The sequence below is a fragment of the Misgurnus anguillicaudatus genome, chromosome 5 (assembly GCF_027580225.2).
Source record: "Misgurnus anguillicaudatus chromosome 5, ASM2758022v2, whole genome shotgun sequence".
Classification (NCBI taxonomy): Eukaryota; Metazoa; Chordata; class Actinopteri; order Cypriniformes; family Cobitidae; genus Misgurnus; species Misgurnus anguillicaudatus.
Genome location: NC_073341.2, coordinates 32,564,792 through 32,585,329, shown reverse-complemented (window position 1 = coordinate 32,585,329; position 20,538 = coordinate 32,564,792). Strand labels below are relative to the sequence as shown.

The 20,538-nt window shown below is 37.3% G+C and overlaps 1 protein-coding gene across 5 annotated transcripts in view; it reads right to left on the bottom strand.

Moving 5' to 3' along the window:
- Positions 1–4,391: 4,391 nt before the first annotated feature.
- Positions 4,392–20,538, bottom strand: part of bcar3 (BCAR3 adaptor protein, NSP family member) — a 116,353-nt gene continuing 100,206 nt past the window's right edge. For all 5 annotated transcript variants that reach the window (XM_055167869.2, XM_055167870.2, XM_055167871.2 and 2 more), the window contains 9 exons: positions 18,311–18,439; positions 13,567–14,006; positions 12,924–13,024; positions 11,816–12,516; positions 8,654–8,769; positions 7,168–7,339; positions 6,286–6,397; positions 5,999–6,205; positions 4,392–4,673 (listed from right to left, as the gene is read on the bottom strand). In XM_055167869.2, coding sequence (XP_055023844.2) covers positions 4,498–4,673; positions 5,999–6,205; positions 6,286–6,397; positions 7,168–7,339; positions 8,654–8,769; positions 11,816–12,516; positions 12,924–13,024; positions 13,567–14,006; positions 18,311–18,439 — 2,154 coding nt within the window. In that variant the 3' untranslated portion in view covers positions 4,392–4,497. The remainder of the gene's footprint in view (positions 4,674–5,998; positions 6,206–6,285; positions 6,398–7,167; positions 7,340–8,653; positions 8,770–11,815; positions 12,517–12,923; positions 13,025–13,566; positions 14,007–18,310; positions 18,440–20,538) is intronic.

Below are 20,538 nucleotides of genomic sequence, written 5' to 3'. Positions count from 1 at the left end.
TCTATTGCCCTGACTGATTTATTATTTGTGTGCGTTCATAATCTAATTTGTGGATGAATTTAATGACAGGTATGGGCATATATAACTTAAAATAGCATTATATAACAATAAAAGTAGCCAAAGTGCAATTTCTTTGTTTTTAGCCACAAGACATGTCATGTTAGTGTAGACGTCTTGATGTTTACTTGGCTTTGTGATGCTTTGATTATTGCTGTCTCCACAGATTATGCTCAAGATTATCTTACATGGAAGATTTGACTTGAAATAAACAACAGCCACACCCTCGTTTTAATTCTCTTGCCAGACACGCAACGCAAATTCGCACTCACCTGAAATGAACAATGCTAACAAAAGTATTTATGTACTGAAGCCGCACATAAAAATGTATGAAATTTGAACTGTGGTATCTGCAAAACAGATAAACATTTGGCATAAATGTCATTTTTAGTGGATGTATGAACAATGGATGTTTCATTAATATTTATCGACCACAATGTTTCACAATGCTTGTCTTAACATTAAAACATAGTACATATACACTCACCTAAAGGATTATTAGGAACACCATACTAATACTGTATTTGACCCCCTTTCGCCTTCAGAACTGCCTTAATTCTACGTGGCATTGATTCAACAAGGTGCTAAAAGCATTCTTTAGAAATGTTGGCCCATATTGATAGGATAGCATCTTGCAGTTGATGGAGATTTGTGGGATGCACATCCAGGGCACGAAGCTCCCGCTCCCACCACATCCCAAAGATGCTCTATTGGGTTGAGATCTGGTGACTGTGGGGGCCATTTTAGTACAGTGAACTCAGTGTCGTGTTAAAGAAACCAATTTGAATTGATTCGAGCTTTGTGACATGGTGCATTATCCTGCTGGAAGTAGCCATCAGAGGATGGGTACATGGTCAGAAACAATGCTCACTAGGCCGTGGCATTTAAACGATGTCCAATTGGCACTAAGGGGCCTAAAATGTGCCAAGAAAACATCCCCCACACCATTACACCACCACCACCAGCCTGCATAGTGGTAACAAGGCATGATGGATCCATGTTCTCATTCTGTTTACACCAAATTCTGACTCTACCATCTGATGTCCAAACAGAAATCGAGACTCATCAGACCAGGTAACATTTTTCCAGTTTTCAACTTTCCAATTTTGGTGAGCTTGTGCAAATTGTAGCCTCTTTTTCCTATTTGTAGTGGAAATGCGTGGTACCCGGTGGGGTCTTCTGCTGTTGTAGCCCATTCGCCTCAAGGTAGTGCGTGTTGTGGCTTAACCATTCGTTACAACCAAGGTATGAAGCAAAGCATTTGTGATTTCAGTCAAAGTTGCTCTTCTATCAGCTTGAATCAGTCGGCCCATTCTCCTCTGACCTCTAGCATCAACAAGGCATTTTCACCCACAGGACTGTCGCATACTGGATGTTTTTCCCTTTTCACACCATTCTTTGTAAACCCGAGAAATGGTTGGGAGTGAAAATCCCAGTAACTGAGCAGATTGTGAAATTCTCAGACCGGCCTGTCTGGCACCAACAACCGTGCCACGCTCAAAATTGCTTAGATCAACTTTCTTTCCCATTCTGATGTTGAGTTTGGAGTTCAGGACATTTTCTTGACCTGGACCACACCCCTAAATGCATTGAAGCAACTGCCATGTGATTGGTTGATTAGATTGAGAAATTGGACAGGTGTTCCTAATAATCCTTTAGATGAGTGTATATTGTAGAATTTAAAACCAAACACGTTTTAAAAGTTTTAAATCTATCCTTTTAATGAAAATTTGTTCAGTGTATGTAATGATACATTTAACATTTTTGCGACATCTAGTAGTAATATTGCGAATTGCAACCAGCATCTCACCCCTCAATTTTAAAACGCATATGGAAGCTGCCACAGGACAAACATGTTGTCGCCTGAGACAACGTAGGGACGAAATGCATTGTAGAACGGTTTGCCCGTACTGTAGAAACATGACTGCGACTTCCATGTAAGTGTACATGCAGTGTGTGTATATAAAGTGACTCATGCTAAGGTAATAAAACAATACAGTTCATTATGAATACACCACTGATAATTTAGTTATGTATATTATATTGCACATCTGTCAAGAGATCCTTCTAAAAGTTGCACACCTTTATCTGTGACTTAAGTCTTTAGAATTGTTTGGGTTCACTGTATGCAGTGCATCATATAAGAAATGGGTGACCCTTCACCACAAAACCAGTAATAAGTCGCACAGGTATATCTGTAGCATAGCCAACAATACATTGTATGGGTCAAAATTATCTATTTTTTTCTGCCAAAAATCATTTGGATGTTAAGTAAAGATCATGTTTTATGAAGATGTTTCGTAAATGTCCTACTGTAAATATATAAAAATGTGGTTAGAGACCCTTTTACTGTTTGTACACAATGAAGATGTGGCAATGTATGTGTGTGCATATTGGCAACGGAAGTACGGCTAGAATCAGCAGTGACAAGTTTTTTTTAAAAAAAAAAGTTCACTTTATCAACTTTTTCAACACAGCTACCAGATCCGTGTAGCCTACTATAGTGGAGTGGATAGAAGATGTTAGCAGATGGCCAAAAAATAAAGTTGCCAGATACATATATTAGTATATTATATAAGTGCAACCAAATGCAACAACCAGACATTTTGATGCTGGGAACCGTTTTGAATAACTTTCTGAGATGCCAGCACGTTAGAACCAATGGGGAATAACACCACTTCTGTTCCAAAATGCCCGTGCAAGCTATTTGATTATGTGAGCTGTAAAAGGGTCTATTAGCAATATGTGTTGCTAAGGCATTCGGTGGACAACTTTAAAGGCGATTTTCTCAATATTTTGATTTAATTGCACCCTCAGATACCAGATTTTCAAATGTTTTAACAGTTTTTAAACATTTGTTTGACACATCAAGTTTTATTCATTTACTGCCAGTGTTTTTTTTATTTACGCCTTACAAGTTTACGTTCGCCATTCTGGTACAAATACGTCTCGTGTGGGCGGAACTTAACGGCTGTTTACTCTCATTGGCTCATGAGATTTGGATTGACAGCTCCCTGATCAGGAAGTTACTGCAGCGGAGCGGATTCTGGACAGCGATCTGCAGTTATACAGGTGCTGGTCATATAAGTTATAATAATAATAGTTTGTCAAAACGTTGATTTATTTCACTGATTCCATTCAAAACGTGAAACTTGTATATTATATTAATTTATTACACACACAGACTGATATATTTCAAATGTTTATTTCTTTTCATTTTAATGATTATCCAAATCTTTGCCTTTGAGTTTATTGTTTTTATTTTCAGAGTTTTTCTTTATTCCATTTCATATCTTCGTTCGTTTCTTGAAAGTTTGCGCTCATTTTTATCGGCACAAAAAATGATCCCATAGTTTATTTAGTCAGATGTCAGATGATGATACATTTCAATGTCAGACTATTGACCTTAAAGTTTGTTTTGTAGTCCATGGTCACATAGAAATTGCATTTATCTATTTTTTAATGAAATGGAATTTAATATGAAATTCAAAAGGGGGAAATTATTTCAGTAACATAATTAAAAACATTTTATTAGATAATTATTTTTATTATTCAGAATATGACATTTAAAATTTCATGAGTGAATATTTACAGGTCAATAATACTTAATATAATATACTTAATATATTACACAAACTAGCCTTCACATGCTTACACTAATAATAACTGTACAGCATTTTCCATGTGGGACTTTTAAACTGATCAAGTGTGCATTGACCAGCAGGCTTCATGATAAAAGACAAAAACCGTTCTAAGACAGTGTATAAACTATACATTTCATACTTTCATAGCACACCATATCGGTCTTAAAGGTTTAGTACATCAAATCTCTTTCTTCATCTGTTACTTTACAGTTCACGTGATCGACCACATATATACATATCGTTGTAATGAAATATACACATCTTTCTTTGCACAATCTGCATTCATTTGGTGGCTGATATATTGGCAATTGAATGTCCATGTAGGTGAAAAAAGGCTTGTTTAAGGTAATAAAAACAATACAGTTCATTATGTAAGGTATTTATACACCACTAATAATATAGGTATGTATATTACATTGCATTTCTGTCAAGATATCCTTCTAAAAGTAACACAATGCACCTTTAAATGAATTAAAAGTCGTATGTACCTTTCCTTCTTTGATGTATTTTAAAGCAATTGTTACCTTCCTGTTTTAAATGTGTGAAGCACAAACACACATTTAAGTCTACAAGAACGTACAGTAACTGTCCATAGAGAGGTGCCAGATGCACTCATAAATGGCTTCCAAACTGGATCTTCAGAAGATCACGTCGTTGAAGAACATCATCTTTCGGGTGCAACCTTTCCGGTTCTTTTTTTTTTGACGTGGCTCCACATGCAGCAGATTCACAGATGGCTTTTATTTACACATTGAGTCTCATACTGAATTGAATATATGTAGAAAGTCTCTTTATTTCAGAGCTCTGTGTGTTTGACTGGAGGTTCGAGTTTTTTAGACAGTGCTGTAAGGATGAGTTTGAACTTGTCGTATCGTTCTGTCTGATTCACGGCCGCACCTCTACTACCCCACAGCAGACGCAACTGAAAATCAGTCCTCAGGATTTCCAACATGTCATCAATGGGTTGAAAATCTAGAGAGGAGGAAAACATTATTATATTATGGTTATGATGCGTATGTGTCTTTTAAAGAACAAATAACAACACAGTCTTAAAGGGATAGTTCACCCAAAACAGTTTCTCATCCTCATGCTGTTCTAAAAATTTATAAAAAATTCTGATGAACACAAAAGAAGACATTTTGATAACTTATGGTAAGCACAACAGCTGATTGTAAACATTGACTACCATAGTAGGAAAAACAAAAATGATGGTACATTCAACTGTGTGTTTACCATCATTTATCAAAATATTTTCATAATTTATTACAATACTTCCATAATATTTGTTTTCCTACTATGGAAGTCAATGGTTACAATCAGCTGTGTGCTCACAATCATCCATCCAAATATCTTCTTTTGTGTTCATCAGGAGAAAGAAATTCATACAGATTTAGAACAACATGAGGATGAGAAAATGATAACAGAATTTTCATTTTTGGGTAAACTATCCCTTTAAAAAAAATAGTTGCATGATGCCATTAAAGAACCAAAATTAACCCATTTAATAAAATTATCTTTAAAGTGGGACCCATGGCATAAAAATGCTAATTCTGTACTAAGCAGCTCTATGCCAAATCACAATTGAACTATTACACTGCAAAAAAATATTTTCAAGAAAAAAAATCTTAGTATTTTTGTCTTGTTTTCAGTAAAAATATCTAAAAATTCATCAAATTTAAGTGATTTTGTGCATAAAACAAGCAAAGAAATCTGCCAATGGGGTAAGCAAATATTTATTGAATTTAGTGTTTATGAAAAATGTTCAAGATTTTTTTTTTGCTTACCCCATTGGCATATTTTTTGCTTGTTTTATGCACAAAATCACTTAAATTTGATATTTTTGGTCTAAAAACTAGACTTACTTTCTTGTCGTTTTGCTCATCAAGAAATAGCATCTTAATTTAAGAATTTTTTAATATTTTTACTAAAAACAAGACAAAAACACCAAGAATCCTTCCTCTTGAAAATCATCTTTTGCAGTGTAGGAGGGTTTCCCGGACAAGGATCAGACTTGTCCTAGACTAAAATAAATGTAAGAGCTATCCAAACTGAAAACAATAAATCTTAAAATACATCAGTACCCTTTGTTTTGCCTCAAAATGCACATAAGTAATGTTTTTAGTAAGGCATGTTTGTTAAAACTAGTTATATTTCCTAATTAAACTGAGACCTAGTCCTGGCTTAAGCTAATCCCTGTCCGGGAAACCACCCTTTTAAGTCTTCTACCAAATGTATCTCTATATGGCTTCTCCTAAATGAATGGATGTTACTCCAAAAATAATGCACTTTTGACATACCCTGTAGTACCCGCTGTGCATTACAGGTGTACGTGTCTGCGTTGCGTGCAACAGCACGAGCTGCCTCTAGGTGGCGGAACATGATTTCACAGCCTTGATCATTATTTTCCCAGATGTCCATGCTGTCAAACGTAACCATCGATCTCTCCATCAGGGTGAGCAGGGGCATCAGCAGTGGTACGCTGGCATTGCTCAGGGGTATTTCGGCTGAAAAGACAAGAGCTAGAACTTTATTGCAAGCTACTTGTAAATGGCATTTTAGATTGGATGATTTCTTAATAACCCACCACTTCCGTCATACAGTCCTTTGTAAAACGGCTTCAAAGATTTTTCATAAATAATGGCCGTCTGTGTGTATTTCCTCCGCAAGGTGGTCCACGTGTGATCCAGTCTGGTGATCTGTTCGCACAAAAATATCAGATCGTGTTTATTTACAGCAGTCATCCACATGCATGCAAAATGTCTCAAATTAACACAAAATATTGTTCATTTTGCTGGGTTGTTGTTTCAACTTGGGTCAAATATTAACATTTTCTAGGTTAGTTTAAAGAGCACCTATTTCATTGCTAAAAAACAACGTTATTTTGTGTATTTGGTATAATGCAATGTGTTCACGTGGTTTATGGTTTTAAAAAACACATTATTTTCCACATACCGTACATTTTTGTAGGATTTCCCTGTCTTCCTGAAACGCACAGATTTTGTACAAAACTGTCCCTGATTGGGCAGCTAATCTGTACGTTGTGATTGGTCTGAATACCTCGGACGTCACCGGAGATGTGACCCTCCTTACCATGTTTGAAAGATTCAGTTGCTAACAGGAGTTAATTTACAGGCTGAGTCCAATCGGAATGAATTATGATAATGTCGGTCTTGTCTACATATCCTATTCCAGGAAGTAAACTGTTGCCTACAATTCGTGTGTTTGTTGTAGTCCAAGAAAAGAGATTTACGTTGGAGACGATAACTCATGTCATCGTTTATTTTGGGGTTTGTACCTTTTGCATATCGCTAACATGTACTAATACACACTTACAGATCAAAGGAAATGTAAAATCATGAATCAGACCATTGGTGCTCTTTAAACTAATAGCTGGGTTTGTCCATATTTTACCCAACCACTTATAGAGCGAGTGCACGTGTGTTAGATAGGAGGAGTGTTTTGGTACCTGAGGCATGTCCAGTGCTTTCATAATTGAGGAAAACGCATAAAGGTCTCCCATAGAGTCTTTGAGCTCCAGAGCGACCAGAATGATCCGGTTTAGGGTGGCTGCTCTCTCCTCTAGACTTCCTGTGCACCCTAGGATATCCACAGCAACGCCAATTGCCATGGTGTTATGCCTGTTTAAAAAGGACAAGTCATGCATGTTAAATGTAAAGCCTACTTGGCGTCAGACTCAGCATTAAATCAGATGTACAGCATTGTTGCCCAAACCATTTCATTTCGTTTACTTCTCAACAAGTACATTCTTTTAGTAGTATTTAAAGAGTTAAAGGAGTAGTTCACCAAAATATAACATTTCTTAAAATTACTTACATTTTACAACTAGTCAAGAGACAGGCAAGAACCAATGAATTTTAAAGGAACAGTATGTAAGAAATGTATATCAATTAATCATAAAATGGCCCTGATGTGTCACTAGACATTAAGAAATCATTTTCATTTCAAACACTTATATATCACTGACAACAGTGGTCTGGCCAGGATATTGTCATTTAAAAAGTGGAGTTGTAGCCCTCAACTGATGTTTATGTTGTCATGTTGTGTATTGGCCACCAGTTGTGTGATTGCAGTACCAGTTTTAGCCACAAGTTTTGTGATTGCAATACCAGTTTTGGCCACAATCCTACATACTGTTCCTTTAAAGTTACGGACATGCCGCCACATTGAGTTGTAGTTCTTCATGTACATTAAAACGTGACGTATCGATTGCTAAATATTTTGGAGTCTCAAAAACTTGAGCACAATTTAATGTCATTACAAAGCTAAGAAGAGCATGCATATAATTTAATATAACTCGGATTGTGTTTGGCTAAATAAAAAAGTCACATACTGTATATCAGTGGCGGCTCGTGACTTCTCCGAGGGGTCCAAATTCAAAATAACTGTTCGAATAACTTGTGTGTTGCTTGTGTTTTCAAAATATGTGTTTATTGCGTCATATGAACCATGTGCATCACGTGTTTTGTCAAAATAAGTGCCTGCTGCACACACATCAAAACAGTTTATGATAAAAGAGACGCTCACGTTCACAAAATACACGCAAGACACTCACTTAACAGTAAACTCTGATTATAAACTCTGAGTATCTGGCAAACGCGAGCGTCTCTTTTATCATAAACCCTTTAGACGTGTCTGCAGCAGGCACTTATTTTGAGAAGACACATGATGAACTCGACACGCAGAACACATATTTTGAAATTACGAACCACACACATGACAGGCTACATAAATGTTGTGACGAACTTCGCATCGAGCGCCCTCGAATAAAGAAGTCACCGGCCGCCACTGCTGTATTTCTAGGAGGGCATGAGGTTAAATTATGAAAATTTTCATTTTTTTAAATAAACTATTCCTTTAATAATTTCTTGTGAAAATTAGCTTTTTGCCCTGACTGTCAGTGAAATTCATGTATTGTGACAGCACCCGTTTACCTTTCCATGAGATCCTGACGCAGCTGTCTCCCATGAGGAAGGGTCACCAATTCCAGCCCGGAGGTCACACCCATCTGACCTTTCATCTCCTCGGACACATTCAGTATCCTGGCAACCTGTATGCACACACATACGACACTTGCATGAAATAAACCCATGCCAATGATCTACTAAGAAGCTAAGCTATGATTTAAAAATATTTGAAAGATCCGTGTTTGTTATTTGAAAGATAACAAACTTAACATTGAATTCCCAACCACCCAGACAAAAGCCTGGTGTCACTGTTACAGGCAGAGGGAAATGTAGAAAAGGGCAGTCATGAGTCTTTTTGAGTTATTTTTAATCAAATGTAAAATATGGTTCTTGCTCAATGGCACAGCTGTGGTTTGTTTTTAGGTTGGCAGGAATAACCAGTGTCCAATTTGAAGAGAAGGCTGACTCACATAATGAGATTTTAATTATAGATGTATGGTTCATGCTTGTATTCGGTGTCTGGGTGTGGATGGATATCTACTTTGATGATCTTTGTCATCGTACGTTTCGTTTTTATACCCTCCTGTATTTTGAAACTGAAACCTATAAACCTATAAAAAAGTCTTGTAGATTAGTCATCTATTGTGTTTAAAGTCGAAATAAAATGACATTGTTCACATTTGACATATTGATGCACTTGGCTTTATTTTAAAGCTATTTATAGTGCTTTCACACTTTTTAACAGTACGTGCTTCCTGGGAATTTAACCCATGACCTTTCGGCTGGTAACGCAGAGTTCTACGCTACAGAAACACTCAAACATTTAAAACCCATGTTAGTAAGATTATAAACTGGGGTGTAACAACCCATCAATATGGATGGATCGATGCATCAATTTCACATGAAAAATATCAATATGAGGTACCTTTATTTTGACACTTTCCACGTAACGTCTGTCCACACATTTCAGGCAAAGTGCCGATTATTTTATTTACTAACTTTACTGTCCGCCCATGCGTCAGATTGTGATGCAACAATAAAATGTTGGTAGCAGTGCAAAGACAGATGTAGAAAACTATAGCTGCCTTTTCATTAAATATTTGCGCAGAGCTTTAGCGTTATTTTTTAAACGTCAACAAAAAACTATTGCGAATATTCCATTTCAAAGTTATGCGACTAAAACTTGATTTTGCAATAAATCATTCCAAAAACGTCTAACGTGTGTTCGACATTATACGGTACCACAACATGCAGATAACATCAAAATACAGCAACAGTGACTCAAAAGCATACAGAGCAGTCGACTCCTTAATCCCTCTCGCGTTTTTTTGCTGTCATGCGCTTGATGGTTCTTGTGACGCCACATGAAGTCGAACACGCCTCTTCTGTCTTGTCCTCTGATCAAACATACTGTGCTATTTTAACTCTTTCACCGCCATTGATGAGATCTCTCGTCAATTAAGAGAAAACGCTTCTCCGCCAATGACGAGATTTTCCGTATTTCCGCAATACCGCTATTATCCACCCTTCCGCAACTTTTTAAACTCCGAAGTATTACCCTATTCCAAGCGGCTGCATGTCCGTGTCTGTTTTAAAGATCGCTCTGAATGGGAACTCTATGAAAAGTCCGTCACAAAAATGGAATTATCTCTGCTTTTTGCTCAAAATGTGGTGTTTTTGCAGAAACCTACCCATATTCAAAAGCTGATTACAAAAGAACTACTGAAGGTAGGATGAAAGGGTCTGTTCTTTCATTTGGTATATTGTATGTTAATATATTTAAAGAAGAACATTTTCTGGAAGGCATTAAACTTTGGTGAAAATCATGAAAAACGCTGGCGCTGGCTGGCAACTTTTTTTAAAAACGCTGGCGGTGACAGAGTTAAAAGAATGATCATGTGACTTTTAAGAATGTCAGGTTTTTCGATATATCCCTTTTTCGCATTGCCTGAAAAACCACCTCCCAGAGCGTAAAAACTTTTTGCGATATATGAGAGTTTTTGCGGATTTGCTGTGTTTTTCCATTGGGTATATTGCGCAATTCGTTATTTAAGTTTGCGCAATTTAAAGGGTAATGGAAATGCAGCTAGTGTCAGACTGTGATGTAACAATAAAGCATTGGTAGCAGTGCAAAGACAGATGTAGAAAACTATAGCTGCCTTTCCATTAAATATTTGCGGAAAACTTTAGCGTTATTTTTTTAGACGTCAACAAAAAATATTGCAAATATTGCATTTCGATTAACCGATGTTATGCGACTAAAACTTAATTTTGCGATAAATCATTCTAAAAACTATGCCGACGAGTGTGTTCGATTTTATACGATACCACAACATGAAGATAACATCAAAATACAGGAACAGCAACTCGTCTTGTCCTCTAATCAAACATACTGCGCCATTTTAAAAGAATGATCATGAGACTACTACGGACGTCAGGTAACCTGTAAATTGTCCATTGCAGTTTTGCGATATAGCCCTTTTTCGCATTGCCCAAAAAACTACCTCACAGAGCGTAAAAACATTTTTGCAATATATGAGCGTTTATGCGGGTTTGCCGTGTTTTTCTATTGGGCGCATTGCGCAATTCGCTATTTAAGTTTGCACAATTTAAAGGGTAATGGAAACGCAGCTAGTGTCTGCCTGTGCATCAGATTGTAATGTAATAATAAAGCGTGGCTAGCAACAAAAAGACAGATGTACTGTAGAAAACTATAGCTGCCTTTCCATTAAATATTTGCGCAAAACTTTAGCGTTATTTTTTAAACATCAACAAAAAACTATTGCGAATATTTCATTTCAATGTTATGCGACTAAAACTTAATTATGCAATAAATCATTTCAAAAACTATGGCGGGGGTATGTTTGACTTTATACGGTACCACGCCATGCCGATACGTTTTTGTGGATTTGCCGTGTTTCTCCATTGAGCGCATTGCGCAATTCGCTATTTCAGTTTGCGCAATTTAAAGGGTAAAGGAAATGCTAGTGTTTGCCTGTGCGTCAGATTGCGATGTAATAATAAAGCGTTGGTAGCAACGAAAAGACAGATGCAGAAAACTTTGAGTCCGCTGTCAGACACTAAATTAATCTAAATACCCCTAAATTTAATAAAAATAAATGTACCACAGAACTGTACGAGAGAATCAGTATCGTATTGTGAATTACAAATCACTTCCTAATCTCATACCTGACAGTCTGCATGCAGGATATGTTTAGCAATAGTCTTTGGATCCTGACCAACGACGAGTTCCTTGGCTTTTTTCAATACTGTCATCTCCAGAGGCTTGTTCTCTGCCGGCAGAAGGCCAAAGTTTGCTTCTCCCGGTTGAAACGCGGATTCTGTTTCGACCACGGGTCTTCTAAAAGCTTTAGCTTTTTTGGTATCCTCTTCATCTGTGTTATCTTCCTCGCTGTCGTGGTCCAGGGCCTGGATGGCGTTATGGTAGGAACTGCGATCCAACTTATTACTGCTATCAGTTCTCTTTAAATCCGCTTCGCTCTTTAGCCGTTCCACATAGCCGTTGGTATGTAAGCTGTTCATATTTTCCCATTCAGCGGGGCTGCAGGGACTCAGTTCACAGTAGCTAAATTCTGGACTCGATAGACTACCTGATGGTTGCTGGGATATAGGATGCTGTTTTTGGGGCTTCGCTGGAGGTACCGGTGGGGCGCCGGATGTTCTCATAGAGGGCACCTTGCTCGGTTTAGGGGGTGGCCTGGGGCATAACTGGCTGTCGGATCCGCGGATGGCCTCGCCTGGCTGGGTGTCAAAAGTCATCCGGCGGGGTACTGTGGGGCTCAGGGCTGGCTCACTTCCGGTTCGGAAAACTGGCGATTTGGGGCACGGCTGACGCTCCATATGTGGCACCTGCGCCTGGGGTCTGCAGCCTGAAAGCAAATGAATAATTCAATGAAATAGCACTAAAGCCTCCAAAACTGAGGGTTTTACATTCTGCATCACAAAACAGAATCAGTGCTCTGGTTTTTGATGCGTTCGCATGTCGAGCCAACTGACACGAGCATAAATTATCTCCATATTTATTCTGCCCCATATTTATTCTGCTCCAAAGAGCTTTTATTTCGCATTGTAATCTAATGTCTCGTTTCACACATTTAACATTCAAAGTAAATCTCAGAGACCAGAAGGACATTTTGACTTTGAGAATTACTTTCGCTCCGGCACAAAGTGCACGTAGAGAAGATGACTGGTTTTCAAAACTGTCAGACGTGCGTATCGCTAGAGATTTGGAGGCGTGACAGAGTATCAAGGAAGATGAAAGCTGACAGACGCTCACCGATTGGGAGAAAACTTTCCGACTGATGGGTCTTCAGCGGCCGTCTCCTCTCCTGAACGTGGTTTAGACATGCCGGTTGACTTCCGCACTTATCCTTGTTACTGGAAGGAGAAAGACAGGTCACTAAGTTTCTTCCCTGAGTGTTTTCTAAACTACGATGACATGAATCACTCCCACGCTCACAAACACACCCTTTCAATTGCTATGAGTGCTTGATGTGGGCCGTTACACACTTATTATGAGCAATTTTAAAATAATGGCTTTTATTCTTGTGTACAAGCAGCACAGCCACATCTTAAAAATTATTTGTTTTCCAGAAACCTGGAAAACAAAAGACTTAATACAGTCACTTATTCTAGTAGTTCACCACCTATTGTAATAAATGACAATAATTATGTAATATTAATGTTTCTTTTCGTTGTAATTATTCTCCATTTTTAATGTGAGGAAAGATACATCTGTGTATAAGTTTTTTTATAGTTTGTTTAAAGAAGTATTTAAGACTAAATTATAATGAGTGCAATAATAAATCATTCTCACGTATGTGACTTTGTATCAAAAACTTTCCAATGATTCCCTCTTGGCCCTAAAGAGATTCTTAATGAACGATAGGAAAACAGCCCTAGGATAGTCTTTCCCTCACCTGAGGAGATTCCCACGGCCGAGGGTGTGATCCTGGGCGTGTCCGTTCACGATATTCAGACTCAACCGTTTGGAAGTCAGATTCTTCCTCTCGGAGTATCCCACCTCCGTGCGTGTACATCCGACTCTGTACTTCTCTTCCAAGTATCTGAGAGGCAGAGCTCTGTTGATTGGCTGAAATATAATGGCTCCCACAACCTCGGACACCGGCTCACGGTTGCCCACGTAGTATCGCACTAACGCCGGGATGCTGTCGAAGCCGTCCTTTTCAAACAAGTACTGAACCCGTGAATAGGCCTCGTTCAAGGCTACTACTTGTTTGTTGATTTTAAAGTGCTGGGCTGTGTTCTTCCACTGGCAGGTCAGGACGTAGTTTCCAGGGCTGGACAGTGAATCGCGAATCAGAAAGTCGCCGTCTCGCTGGACCAGGTTTTCTGCCACCTGAAATAAAGAAAAATCATTATGCTGTTCTATGGGTGTACATGTGTGCACAGAAAGAGAAAATATTCATTCTTATATATTGTATAAGATAAGTGTATCTTTGATAATAGTAAATAGAGTAAATATTTAAAGTCTTCTACTCATAAATCCATGTCTGGTTTTGTACTAATGACTTGCTCTATGATTATATTATGTACACACGCACAGTAAACATTACGAGAGTGACAGTGATACATAGCATGACCAAAACAGTTTCTTTGTGGATCTCCAGTGCATTCAAGCAGTTTAAAATAAAGCAATAACCCCAAGAAGCAGTGGGTTACCAGTGCGTTTTATAAAAGGTAAGGGGCATTGTTAAAACCCTCTTATCTGTTATAAAATGCACTGTCACACCACTGCTTCGCAGGGCTTATTGCTTTTATAAAACGGTTACTTCATATGCATAGCAGGATTTCATAAAATAAAACACAAATAAGTTGAAATTATAATAGTACAAATATTACTCTTCCGCCCAAACAAAGTAGTTCCTCAGAATCAAGTGTGGCTGCAACAGAGCGCAGTTCCCAACCAACACAAACGCAGCAAAGACACAATGAAAATATGATTAAAGACTGGGGTGTGAATTTTCATAAATCAGTACATAGCAACAGTGGCGCAGTGATACTTACGTAATGAGGTCTGAACCGTGGGGTTACCGGGGTATTTTATTATGGCTTAGAACGCTTTTCAACCAATCAGAATAAAGGATCAGAACTGCCCGTTTTATAATGATGGATCGTCTCTCCAAACTGTATTCTGGAAGTGATTCAGAATATTAATAAATCTCAATGGATAGTTCGGAAAGGCAGTCTAAACCAGTGGTTCCCAACCTTTTTTTTTGTGGCCTCCCTAAGTACATATTTGACAATCTGAGCACCCCAAACCTCTACATCTATCCTTCCATTTGATTTTGCCATTACAAGCACGCTGCGATGGACAGAGCAAAATTTAAATAATTATTTTACACAATAATACCTTGTTCACACTGTCAGTCCATATCCGATTTTTGTGCATATCCGATTTGACTCACTGTCCATATTGTGCGTCACAACTGTTCAGATCCGATCTCTGCGTCCTGTAGCGTTCTGCCGTATTACGGATTATCTGCTTTGCTATCTGCTGTTTCTATGGCAATGACGTCGTGCTGGCACGACAATCTGCCTTGATGTCTGACGTTGTAGTAACTATATTCCCCAATACATAAACTTTCCCAAACCCCATCATTTAGTTAGAAATGGTCTGTTCCAAAGTTCGCGCTGGGATTGCGTTTACGTGACGTGACAGCATGACATAACCAAAAAGCTACACAAATGCGAACAGAGTGAAATGGATTTCCGGAAATGCGATTTGAAGCAGATTTCAAACCACCTCTGGATGTAGCCTGAAACAGATTAGAAAAAAAACTGATTTTATGCGTTTTTTGGCCGTTCATGCGATCTAAATGTGATTGGAGTCGGATATGCACCAAAATCGGACTAGGACTGACAGTGTGAACAAGGTCTAAGAGTACATTACAACTACCTTATGTTACCATATGATTTTTAAAATGTTTTAATAAAATTTTTAGTGAAACATTTTATGCATCTTTATTTGACCTCAAAGCATATCGGATAGCCTAGCCCCATTCAATCCTTAGGATCCAAACTGGGATGAATTTAAAAGCCCCAAAACAGTTCCATGGTTTCCCTATTTATAGACTGTCCCATGAGTAGTTACACAAGTAAGTATGGTGGCACAAAATAAAATGTGGTGATTATTTTAAGGGGATAAAAAATGAGAACTATATTGTATGGTGGAAGAGCACTTAGTTTGCAGCACTTCGACCTCGGGCGCAATAATATTGATGGAAGCTTGAGCAAGAGGGGGAATAGTCAGGGGTGATGATGTTACTGCGCGCCACATTTTATTTTGTGCTACCATACTTACTCGTGTAACTACTCACGTCACAGTCTTTAAATAGTGGTTTCTAAAATCATCCCTGTTTGGATCCTAAGGAATGAATGGGGCTAGGCTAAATGCTAACACATTCACGATGCGCTGTACAAAGATTAAGTGCATTTTGAATAAAAATAGGTATGTATTCATTTGTCTAAGTTGAGGTAAGGACATAGTGGTGTTTTCCTTTAAATTAATCGTACAAACAAGTAAGAAAACTTGGTTCATGATTCAATTGTATTTGTCAGTTATTGTGTTTGTCAGAACTGCTTAACAATATGCTGTTTTTTTACTGCCTTGTGTCACAAATAATAAATTCCAGATCAGTAACACGTCTCAATCGTTCCACAGTGACAAATTCATCCACGGGTCATTTCACACAGAGTATATAGAGTTAGTGAATGACTGCTTTTCTCCGGTGTGCAGTTTGTTTGACATTAGTCAAACAGGTCAGACTCGCCCCACTGAAAGACGAAGAGTTGCGGGTAAACACAACCTGTATTGCGGCCCACGTGCTGCCAGGGGCTTTGTGAAACCCTGAATGCATAATAACAGGGTGTGTAAGGATTTGTGCATTACACAAAGAGATAAATAAGTGTCTACAGACTCACTGCTTACTTTTGTCTGTCCTTCAAGGGAAAGTTTGCAGAACGACTAAAAGGACATTTAGAAAATAAACATATTCTTTAAGGGCGAACACCACAGTTTTTTAAATGTTTTGCTGTGTTCTTGTCTCAACTTGGATGAATTGGTACATGCCTGTCTTTTTTCGATGCGTGCACTTTTAAGATTGTACAGCGCTTCTTGAATCTGTTAGCATTTAGCCTAGCCCCATTCATTCCTATGGCTCCAAACAAAAGTTTTCTTTTGTGCCACCATACTTACCCGTTTAACTAGTCATGTAACAGTCTTTAAATAGAAAAAACATGGAAGTGTTTGGTGGCTTCTAAATTCATCCCTGTTTGGATCCTAAGGAATGAATGGGGCTAGGCTAAATGCTAACACAAAGATTAAAAGTGCATGCATTAAAAAAAGACAGGTATGTACAGTATTAATTTGTGTAAGTTGAGGTAAAAAAACATAATAAAATATTGAAAAACTGTGTTTTCCTTTAAGTACCTATTTCTTGTAAATTGATTTTTAAAATACATTTTAAATGCTTACTAATGTAGTTTAACAAGCAAAGCAATGTTTTGACTCCACAACACAGTTTAAAGGGTTCAAAAGTCGAACCTTGATGAATGACTTTGTTCGCCAATATATTTATACTGTAAACAATAATATCCGCATGCTGGTAGTTCTGTTTCCATGTTGCATGAAATAAATACATATTGGGTCAAATAGCAGTCATGATTCATCAAGGGACTAAACTTGCTCTGACATAGATGTAGACAGACGAGTTGTCACTTTCAGGGGCAAATCCTGCAAAGGATTGGTGATAGGAGAGGAACTATAGCTGTCAACACTGTGATGAGAAACTGGTGATAGATTTTTCTGTATAAAGCTTACTGTTTATAAGCTGTATGATATTTAAAGGCTGGGCACCAGAGTTGTGTCGTCCAATTGCAAGCAAAGTAGATGTCATTCTTGCATAGTAGGTATCTCAAAAGGCTTACGATTTAGATTAGATTCATTATAATGTTTCATTTCGGTGACAGACAGGTCTGGGTGTGTATCTGGCCGTTCCAGTTTTGAGCAGGTTTGGTGCCTCTCAACCAGTTTAAAACAAGTATTGATCAACAAATGACTTCATTTCGTTTCAGGATTTGAGGAAAAGCATAGGTTTTAATAAAATGAAAAATGTATTGTTGAATTTATTACAACCATTGGGACTTGAAAATCAAATGCTAGCTTAAAACAGAAAATAATAAATGCCAAACAAATAATAAATGAATATAAATTGAACTTTTTTAAAATTGAGATATTGTGTTTACAGATTCATGGTTTGCAATAGTAAGAAAGGTGAATGCCATGCATAAAAAAATATAATCTTTTATGATTTTTAGGTGTTTAGCAGGTGTGATTTTACCATGTTTTTTTCTGAGCATGAATCATGGTAACACCATAGTATTCTTTTAACTAGCTGAAGTACTATACAAAACCACGATGAGGTAATCTAGTACATATCTTTATCTGTTATCATCGCTGTACCATAGTAACACTACAGTACTATTGTGTAACTTAGCAATAGCTGTGCAAGTTTTTGCAAGTATTTTCCTGTTGAAGCAAACATGGCCACATCTTTATTTCATTAACTTTTTCCATAAAGAGAATAAATGTTTGTGTCAAAGAAATGCCACAAAAAAAGGAGAGAGAGATTGAAGAAGTACCTGTCTAGGGATGGCTCCGTGATACCAGGCATGGCTTCGTGGTTCCTCGCTACTTAGTTTCAGTTCTTCCTCTAGTTCTCTCCGTAGCTTCTCTGGCGGTCCATCCATGATGTACTTGTCCCTCGAAAACTGCACATATATGGGAAAAGATGAGTCAGTTAGAGCCATGATGGCCCTGTGTCAGTCAGATAAATGTCTCTTATTTCCTGTCTCTCATTGATCTATCTTTGACTTTAACAATCTACTATATGTCTCATGGTTCATGTGCTACTCAATTTTGTGTGACAGTCTAAGCTCCGCCCTCTTCCGGTCTATGCACGCCTCCAGAGGCCGTGAGGCATCCCGCTCACCTTCACCTGTATACACAGACACACCTTGTTGCTAGGAATCATCGCATGCATTTACAGCTTCATTGGAAACCCCATATTATCTGAGAGTAATGGATTTCATAATGTGGGAAGTTTAGAAAGCTAATTACAAATCTTATCAATAGGCTGTTTCAAAGAAATTACTTCAGAGTTTGTGAAATACAAAATAAAGCACACTTATACTGAAATTTATTGCTTTTCCATGTTTAAGTAAATACTTTCAGTAAATAAAATCTCAGTTATGCACTGCAAAAAATGATTTTCAAGAAAAAAAATTCTTAGTATTTTTGTTTTGTTTTCAGTAAAAATATCTAAAAATTCTTAAATTAAGATGCATTTTCTTGATGAGTAAAACGACGCAAGAAAATGAGTCTAGTTTTAAGACCAAAAATATCAAATTGAAGTGATTTTGTGCATTAAACAAGCAAAAAAATCTACCAATGGAGTAAGCAAAGTTTTCTTGTTTTTTTTTTCTTGAATTTAGTGTTTAAGAAAAATGTTCAAGATTTGTTTTATTTGATATTTTTGATCTAACAACTAGACTTATTTTCTTGGGTCATTTTGCTCATCAAGAAAAAGCATCTTAATTTAAGAATTTTTAGATATTTTTACTGAAATCAAGAAAAAATACTAAGAATTTTTTTTCTTAAAAATAATTTTTTGCAGTGTGTGACCTTTAACTAGGGCTGCGCAAAACTATAGATACAGCTAACTATCTTGATAAATTTTTTCCACAATACTGTATCGATATTTCAATCTCCACCACTGCTGTAGTTGTCGCTGTCCAGTTGTCTGTCATATTCGGCCAATGTCTCAGAAGTTAGCGGAAGTGAGAAAATGGCAGAAAATTTTAAAATGCCTGCAGCTTTCAAAGCCGACGTGTGGAAGCACTTTGGCTTAAAAAAAGTAAAAAAAAGTCAGCTCTATTTTTTTACCTTTTTGATAAAAAACAAAGAAAAAAGTATTGCAATGTATCGCAACATGCAACGTATCGTATCGTGATACATTGTATAATTATTTTCAAGAAAAAAAATCTTAGTATTTTTGTTTTCAGTAAAAAATTCTAAAAAATCTTAAATTAAGATGCTTTTTCTTGATGAGTAAAATGACCAAGAAAACAAGTCTAGTTGTTAGATCAAAAATATCAAATTTAAGTGATTTTGTGCATAAAACAAGCAAAAAATCTGCCAATGGGGTAAGCAAAAAAAACATTTTTATTAAACACTAAATTCAAGAAAAATTCAAGAAAAATTTGCTTACCCCATTTGCTGATTTTTTTTTTTTTGCTTGTTTTACGCACAAAATCACTTAAATTTGATATTTTTCTTGAAAATCATTTTTGCAGTGTGCCCTACCTTTAAAATACTATTACTATTATTAAAATGTAGATAAGACATGGTTCTGTGGGAAACCAAAACTTGAACTTTATTTTTAAGAGTGTACTCTGTGTCCCCATGACTATAAAAGCTAGAAGTTTGTAACAGATGGCAGTATGTACATACAGATGGGAGATTATTTCAGTGTTTACTTCTTTTTAAGTGCTTGGAATGGCAGCTATGTGTGGTACCCAACCTCAGAGACCTAAAGTGGTACCTTTGTACTCCCACCGGTAGGCAGTGGGTACTCACTGTGGTGACACTGTTTATTCCTGAGCTAAAATCTGTGTGCGAGGGAAAGATTCACTGGAGGACTCATCTTTCAACTGTGTAGCTGAGATCTATTAAGTAATATGTCAAATAAAACCAACATTAGGGAAACGGAAATTGAAATCGATGAGTTACTGTTTGTGTTTGCATGCTCAGTAGTGGAAAATCAGATTGATATGGCACTGTTTGTCCCTGTACAGTTTTGATTAAATAC